Genomic DNA, 9,050 nt, shown 5'->3' with positions numbered 1-9,050 from the left:
TTTACAATTCACAACCATGTGGGGGCGTCACACCTGGTCTGCCACTTCTCCATGGATTCTCCCCTCTCCCGAGGGAGGTAGCAGTGCTGCTGGAACTCGTTGGCAAACAGAACGCAGTCATGACGTGTATCCTTCAGGAGGTTTCGCAGTTTGTTATACTGTCTGGGACACGGAGGAGAAAGAGAAAGTTGACACAGTGGGTACTCATCTACTACCAGCTTTTGCTAAGGATCAAAGAAGATGAGGCATTTTAGGACAAAAGATTGATTATTTCAAACCAAGAAGCATTTATTCCTCTTGGCCTCGGTGTGTGTAGTACTATTGGGATACCGTTTCTCAATTTTGCCTGCAGGAATTGTGCTCAGGCAGCATCTCGTTAATTAGCCTGTGGATCAATCCTCCACCCTTTCAAACCCTTCTAGACTTGGGGCCATTTATTCAGTGATTACATGACCCTGCCCCGCACAGCCCCCTCTTCAGAGGCTCACGGAGGATAGGAGGCAAGCAGAGGTTAGCACTTTACTCTCGTACCTCACTTTGTTCTAGAAATGGCATTAGGCACTAGTACATTTTACTTGGTGCCCGCAGCCCCAGAAAAGGACAAGTAAAAGAGAAAAGTCCGGGGGTTTATCTATGAATTTTATTTATGTAGTCACCTCATTTACACAAATGAGGCTAGCTTCATCTGTCAGACAATGAACAAAGTTTTAAGGTTTCTTCCAATAGGAGATCCTTCCTACAGTGCTAGCCAAAGTCTCTCACCAAATATGCATCTCATACGGGTCAGGGTCTAAGACAGTGCTTTCCTTTTTTCTTTTTCAGAAAGTGCTTTTCAATAGTCGAGGTAATACGAAATACGGAAAATGTGCACAGTTTTCTTAAAGGAAACCAACTGTTTTCTTAAAAATGGATTGGGGTGCCTGGGTGGCTCAGTCAGTTGAGTGTCCGACCTCAGCCCCGCCTCGGGCTCTGTGCTGGCAGCTCAGAGCCTGGAGCCTGCTTCAAATTCTGTGTCTCCCTTTCTCTCTGCCCCTCCCCTGCTTGCACTCTGTCTCTCTCTCTCTCAAAAATAAAATTTAAAAAAAAAAAAGGATTGATGTTAAACTAGATGTTAAATTAACATATAAATCATCCAAGGGAGATGATTGGCATTTAACTTGTGTTTTTTTCTTAATGCTTATTTATTTTTGAAAAAGAGAGACAGAATGCAAGTGGGGGAGGGGCAGAGAGAGAGGGAGACACAGAATCCATAGCAGGCTACAGGCTCTGAGCTGTCAGCACAGAACCTGACATGGGGTTCATACTCACAAGCTGTGAGATCATGACCTGAGCCAAAGTCGGACGCTTAACTGACTGAGCCACCCAGGTGCCCCTAAAATGTGTTTTAATATAATCAAATTTGTGCCCTTCCATTCCTACCTGCAGCCCGCTGCCATGGATTTTTTAAAAAATGAGCCTGTAGGGCGCCTGGGTAGCTCAGTCAGTTAAGCATCCAACTTTGGCTCAGGTCATGATCTCGCAAATCATGAGTTCGAGTCCCATGTCAGGCTCTGTGCTGACAGCTTGGAGCCTGATGCCTGCTTCAGATTCTGTGTTTCCCTCTCTCTCTGCCCCACCCCTGCTCACACTCTCTCAAAAATAAAATACTAAACATTAAAAAAAAATTTAAATGTCTTTATATTAAAGCAAAGGCAGAACTCTCCAATTTCTTGTCTTTAAATAAATGCTTATCACCAATATCAGTATCGTCTTAACATGTAATTAGAAAACAAGAAACAGTGATTGTATTTTCTTAGTAATTCTAATTTTGAGCTATTTTAAAAGGAATCATCAAGTAATAGCACTTATGCAACTTCACAATCAACAAAAGGGTTCAGTTTCATTGCTGTGAATGGCAGCTGTCCTTAACAGGACCTCATTTGTGCCAACAAAAGCTGCTCCCCGCCCCCCCCAGAAATGCCTAGAACATATCTGATTGATAATATTCCCGCCTTCACAAAGATATATTTGAAGTCATTAAAAAAAATTTTTTTAATGTTTATTCATTTTTGAGAGAGAGACAGAAATTTTTTAATGTTTATTCATTTTTGAGAGAGAGACAGTGCAAGTGGAGGAGGGACAGGGAGAGGGAGAACAGAATCTGAAGCAGGCTCCAGTTTCTGAGCTGTCAGCACAGAGCCCAGTGCGGGGCTTGAACCCAAGGACAGTGAGATCATGACCTGAGCTGAAGTCTGATGCTCAACCAGCTGAGCCACCCAGGAGTCCCTTGAAGTCATTTTTAAAACCTCTTAGAATACACACAGAGGAGTCTACACCACACTGTTCCCAGGGCCCATCCCTGCATGGTGGGATGGCAAAGACTTTCACTTTCTGCCCAACACATTTTGGTAATGCCTGAATTTTTCTAAACAAGCACTTATTTCTTAAGCAATAAAAAATTTTAGAAGAGATTTCATAAACAACTGTGATTTATTATTTCAGAGACACCACTGAAAAAGTATTGCCTATTTTTTCCTGATCTTATCGTCCACATCCACAGTATTGGTGCCCTTTATCTACACCTGATAAAGCACTTGAACTTGGTGCACTTTTTTGTTTACCAATTACCCTCCACACTAAATGCCCTTCTTTAGCAAATATTTGCTGCATTCCTTCCCTTTTGCTCCACTGAGTGCCCTCCGGGGACGCCAACTAAACATCTCCTTTCTGTCCTTTGTCCACAGCACCCTGCTCATAGTGGACATGACAACATTACCATTCCCTGAAAAAATTAAACCAAGAGCTATCCTACAAGCCAGGAACTGCACTTCTGGGTGTATATCCCCAAGGACTGAAGACAGGGTGTCAAAGACATATTCCTATATTAATGTTCATGGCGGCATCATTCACAATAGCCAAAAGTAACCAAGAAGTAACTTAAGTGTCCAACGACAGATGGACAGATAAACAAAATGTGGCATATATGCAAGGGAATATTATTCGGTCTTAACAAAGGATGTTCTGACCCAGGCTACAACATGGATGAACCTTGAAGACATTATGCTAAGCAAAGTAAGCCAGTCGCAAAAGGACAAAAACTGTATGATTTCACTTACATGAGGTAAGGTATTTAGTCTCATTTGTAGAGACAGAAGGTAGAATGGTTTGTTGCCAGAGGCTTGGGGGAGGGGGAAGTGGGGAGGTAGTATTTAATCGGTATAGAGTTTCAGTTTAGGGAGATGGAAAAAAGTTCTGGAGAGGACGGTGGTGACAGTTGCACGAAATGTGAATGTATTTGACGCCACTGAACTACATGCTGAAAAGTGGTGGGCGACTGGGTGGCTCAGTCAGTTTAGCATCTGACTCTTGACTTTGGCTCAGTTCATGATCTCACAGTTTGTGGGTTCAAGCCCCACATTAAGCTTCATGCTAACAATGTGGAAACTATTTGGAATTTTCTCTTTCCATCCCTCAAAATAAGTAAGCTTAAAAAAAAAATCTCATGCTATATACATTTACCACAATTTTAAAAAGCAGCTAGGCAAACTGGCAAAACAAAATAAAAACAAAAATCAGAACCACTCATTTCAGTGGGAAAAGTGCGATGAAGGGAAAGGGGCAGGTGTGACAAGAACATCGAAGGGACGAGGAAGGCGACATCTGAGATGAGAGGGTGAATGAGAATTAGCCGAAGGGCCCAAAGGAGGAGAGGGGACAGAAAGCTCAGGATAGCAGACAGTGGTTCATGTGCCCAAGAAATGTTTTCCAAACGCGTAAATGAACTCACATCTTTTTGTGACAACAGTGGTCCAAATACAAGACAACGGTGTTTCAGAAGACACCCTGACATTTTCACAACTGTTAGTTTTGTTAGGCTCTTCACATATCCCCCCGATCTGTTAGCATACTTTATACATATATATATTTTTAAATGTTTATTTATTTTGAGAACAAAAGCACATGCACAGGGCAGGGGCAGATAGAAAGACAGACAGACAGACAGACAGCAGAGAGAGAGACAGAGAATCCCAAGCAGGCTTTATGCTGTCAGCACAGAGCCCGATGTGGGTCTTGGGTCTTGAACACATGAACTGTGAGATCATGACCTGGGCAGAGATCAAGAGTTGGACACTTAACTGACTGAGCCACACAGGCACCCCTCACATATGTGCTTTAGAACCAGAAATTCTCCAATCCTGTCCCTCTCAAATACTGAGGTTCCAGAAGCCAAACCCACAGCGTTTTACCACCAAATCAGAGGAATGACAATCACTCCCCATGTTTAACAAAACTTAACAAAAAGAATTTTCTCAATTTAAAGTTTCACTCCCATATATTTTCCTTAGACTTGTAGTGCATGCTTCCATTTGTCAGCTACCTATCAGCGGGGTAAGACAAATGAACAAATGGCACAAGAATATTAATGAGGAGAGCAGGAAATAGTGAATCACTCTGAGTGTGACAGTCAGGTTTTCTTGTAGGCATGTGGGCTTATGGTTGTAATTTAATAGTGCATACATACAATATAGTCATATTTTTTGCTAGTCAGGGCTGGTGGTACATGCGATGGGATTAGATATATGAGGATCCTGCACGGAGCCAGCAGAGAGGATCACGGTGCCTTGAACAAGTTTGGCCTGAATGATAGGAGAACAGCGGTTTCAGAAAGTCAAGTACAACAAAATGATCTCAAGTTTTTAAAATTTCAGTCTCATAGAAGAACTCTAGTTGCTCTTGACTGGCTTAAGCATTCCTCAAATCTCTCTTATTTAAGCATTTCAAACAATTTCTTAGGAGTATGGCGACACTTGCCTTCTTTAGATGGATTTCCGTACAGCCACAACATCCCCCTCCCTACTGACCATATTCTTGGGGGGTTAGGAGTGGACATCCCACCACCAGTCCGGGGATGGACAATGTTGTGTTTCTTTAGCCAGTTTTTGCAGAATCCTGCTAGGGTCTCAGAGACTTACTTTCAGAGGTCCTTGAGTTTTCTACAAGAATTTTTTCTTATTAAGTTTTATTTAAGTAATCTCTATACCCGACGTGGGGCTCAAACTCACAACACCAAGATCAGGAGTCGCATGGTCTTCTGACTGAGCCAGCCAGATGCCTCAGAGTTTTTACAAGTAAGCTCTACACCCAATGTGGGGCTGGAACTCACAACCCTGAGATCAAGAGCGGCATGTCCCACTGACTGAGCCAGTGAGATACCCCTAGGTGACACTATTAAAACATTTTTGGGGTGCCTGGGTGGCTCAGTCAGTTAAGTGTCTGACTTCAGCTCAGGTCAAGATCTCACGGTTCATGGGTTCGAGCCCCACATCAGGCTCTATGCTGAACTTTTGCTCAGAGCCTGGAGCCTGCTTCAGATTCTGTGTCTCCTCTCTGCTCCTCCTTGCTCATGCTGTTTCACTCTGTATCTCAAAACTAAGTAAAAATGTAAAAATAAAATTTTTTTAAATAAAACATTTTCAATGGAATATATTTTGGACCATCTGATGCCCTCTAACTGCACTGCCATTTGGAAGCCTCAAAGACAACCTCAAAGGAATGACCTCTAGTCATATCCCTTTGGACCTCCTCCAGTGCTCCCTCTTTCTATCCAGTTGTGTAAACCAGAAACTCAGCATTGGCCTTGATACCATCTTCTCCCTCACCTCACAGATCTAACTCCACTAATAAGTTTTATAGGTTTTCTTCAGCTTTACTGAGATATTCAGATACCATAAAAATTAACCCTTGGAAAACATACAATTCAATTTACTACAGTCACAGCACCCCTAAGTCCAGACATTTTATCACCCCCAAAAAGAAACAGGTCCATTACACAATCATTCACCATTCCCCTGCCCCTGGCTACTGCTAGTCTATTTTCTGTTTCTTGGATTTTCCAAGTCTAGGCATTTCATATAAATGGAATCATAGCAAACTGACTTTTGTGTGGCTGGCTTCTTTTACTTAGCATAGTATTTTCTTTTCTTTTTAATGTTTATTTATTTTTGAGACATAAAGAGACAGAGCATGAGAGTGGGGAAGGGCAGAGAGAGAGACACACACAGAATCTGAAACAGGCTCTGAACTGTCAGCACAGTGCGGGGGACCAGCCCAGGCACCCAGTCGAAAGGTCCCAAGGTCCCGAGTAGGGAGTTGGTGTCGGCGTGATATCTATAAGAAAGAAGACAGACAACGACAAACAAGACAGACAATGGGCATAGTGGAAAGCCGCACTTTACTTAGATGGCCAGGGTCTTTTATACCATAGGTGATTACATCATTTCTTTAGTTGTTACATACTTTAAGGTCTTTGAAGTGAAGACATGCTCCGGAAAGGATCATGTTTAATAGGACAGGTGTAAATATCAGGAATTATCAAGTCATTGCAGGAGAGAGATTCCCTAATAATAGTCTGGCTCCAAGCAGAAGATGAGCCTGCAGATTTCTAGGAGGATATTTACATCTCTTAAGACCCCTCATTAGTTATGCATGGGCAAGATGCTCATCCTTTAATAGGCAAATCTTTTGGCAGGTCTGCGGTTTACTCCCAATAGCAGACAAAAAGCCAGAAAGCAAAGTAAGGGGAGGGCTGGTGCCACTGACCGAACCAAGTTGATTCAAAGCCTAAAAGTATATGTCTCTTAACAAAGCAATAAGAAAATCACAGGATGAATAGAAGCCACATGTGCGACCCAGGAGGCCAAATATTGTTTGAGGGTAATTTTTGCCTACTGGGCCCCAACAGCACAGAGCCTGATGGGGGGCTCGAACCCATGAACCGTGAGATCATGACCTGATCCGAAGCCAGACGCTTAACCAACTGGGCCACCCAGGCGCCTCAGCACAGTATTTTCAAGGTTCATCCATGCTGTAGCCTGTGTTGGTGCTTCATTCCTTTTACGGCTGAATAGTCTTCCCTTGTATGGATAAACCACGCTTTAACTGGAACTGTTATCAGTTGATGGACATGGAGCTATTATGAACACAGTTGCTATGAACATGTGTGCACAAATTTTGTGTCGATATATTTTCATTTCTCTTGGTTATATACTTAGAAACTTCTATAGACTTTTACCTACTAAGATGCTGTTGGAAATTTCTTATTTCTTTCCATCTCTAAGCTACGAACACCTCTCATATGAATTAAAGTAATAGCTTCTCCTCCACTGGCCTAGTCATCTTTTCTTTTTCTTTTTTTAAGTTTTTTTTTTAAATTATTTTTGAGAGAGCGCGCGCACACATGCATGAGCAGGTGGGGGGGGCAGAGAGGGAGAGAGGGAATCCCAAGCAGACTCTAGGCTATCAGAGCAGAGTCCCACAAACCGTGAGATCATGACTTGGGCCAAAATCAAGAGTAGGATGCTGAGCCACCCAGGTGCCTTTAGCCATGTTTTCAAAGTAGGAATCTGACCATCTCTATTGTCCCACCCTGCTTACAACCCTTCATCAACATCCCTGAGATTCATCATCCGAGCTGGGGCTTTCTTTCAGTTCCTTGAGTGGCCCAAATCCCCCTCCCCACACCCTGCACAGCAGCTCCCTCACCTGGAAAGCTTTTCTCCTTTCTAGGCCTGGTTTACTCCTACCCATTCCCTAGAGCCCAGTGTAGGCATCTCCCTCAGGGAAGCTTTCCCTCACCTCCCTAATTTGGGCTCTCCTGGAACCAAGCACCTGTCCGTCCCTCAGGGCATCTGTCACAGCTGTAGTCCTCCATCTGTGTGATTATCTGAGTGCCACCTGTTGTCCCCTCAACACTGGTTCTACTTTTGTTCCTCACTGCATCCTCGGCACTAGCACAAGTTTATGTATGGCACACAATCTTTCAATAAGTATTTGTTGAATAAGCAGGTGAGCACCTGCATTCATGGATGAATGCAATGGACAAGGCAGCCTCACAGAGTCATCAAGTAATCCCTCACTGGGACACCCAGGTGGCTCAGTCTGTTAAGCAACCAACTCTTGGTTTTGGCTCAGATCATGATCTCATGGTTCATGGGTTTGAGCCCCGCAGCAGGCTCCGTGCTGATGGCGCAGAGCCAGCTTGGGATGCTCTCTGTCCCTCTCTCTCACTGCCCCCTCCTGCGTGCGCATGTGCTTGGGCTCTTTCTCTCTGAAATAAATAAGCTTAGAGAAAAAAGATCCCTCACTGAATTAAGTGTTTGAGGATTGTTGGATGGCAGCACATGTGATTATCCTGAACAATCAAAAACTCAACACTTTTTGATAATGGTTTATGTATATATTTCTGAGAACGGGCATTTTCTGCATTGACATTACTGAGATCAAAATACAAGATCATTTTAAATACAGACCAAGATAAGACACTATGTCTTTTTAGGGTTAATCTCAACTCTGGTGATTTCATCTCAGTAAAACAATGTCATTTGTCACATTAAATTAATGTTCATTTGCAGTCTTTTTATTTTGTATGCTTTATTTAATATGAAGGTCTGATTTGGGTTTAGGGTCATGGTAAGTACTTAAGTGTAAGGACATGACATCTAGATTTATGTTTAAACACATTTAAGTAATAATACAATCAAATAAATTAACACTGGGTATTCATGAGGAAAAAAGTCTATAAAAAGCCTTTTAGAATCAAAGTCGATAGCATCACTCATGTTGAAGAACACCTATACTGAATGGCAAATTAGATCATTTGATCTCTTAGATCCTCTCCAATTATAAAATTCTATCATTTCAATATTAAAAAAAATTTTTATTTTTTAAATGTTTAATTATTTATTTATTTTGAGAGTGTGTGAGCAGGAGTGGAGCAGAGAGAAGAGGGAGAGAGAATCACAAGCAGGTTCCATGCTGTAAGCACAGAGCCCGATGTGGGGCTTGATCTTACAAATTGTGAGATCATGACCTAAGCCAAAATCAGGAGTTGAACATTTAACTGACTGAGCCATCCAGGCGCCCCTAAGTTTATTTTTTGAGAGAGAGAGCACGAGCACGCATGAGTGTACACAGGGGGAAGGGGCAGAGAGGCAGAGAGAGAGAGAGAGAGAGAGAGAGAGAGAGGGAGGGAGGGAGGGGGAGAGAGAGAGAGAGAGAGAGAGGGAGAGAGA

At 42.8% G+C, this 9,050-nt stretch overlaps 1 protein-coding gene across 3 annotated transcripts in view; it reads right to left on the bottom strand.

The window, feature by feature from the left end:
* Positions 1-9,050, bottom strand: part of DIS3L (DIS3 like exosome 3'-5' exoribonuclease) — a 36,796-nt gene that overhangs the window by 24,190 nt on the left and 3,556 nt on the right. For 2 of the 3 annotated variants that reach the window (XM_029951412.1, XM_029951414.1), the window contains exon 2: positions 34-162. In XM_029951412.1, the coding sequence (XP_029807272.1) occupies positions 34-162 (129 nt within the window). Of the gene's footprint in view, positions 1-33; positions 163-4,501; positions 4,617-9,050 lie in introns of all 3 variants that reach the window. The other variant, XM_029951413.1, reaches the window with a different exon arrangement.

The sequence above is a fragment of the Suricata suricatta genome, chromosome 9 (genome assembly GCF_006229205.1).
Source record: "Suricata suricatta isolate VVHF042 chromosome 9, meerkat_22Aug2017_6uvM2_HiC, whole genome shotgun sequence".
NCBI lineage: Eukaryota > Metazoa > Chordata > Mammalia > Carnivora > Herpestidae > Suricata > Suricata suricatta.
The sequence above is the reverse complement of the archived record's forward strand: the minus strand, read 5'-3'. Positions and strand labels throughout refer to the sequence as shown.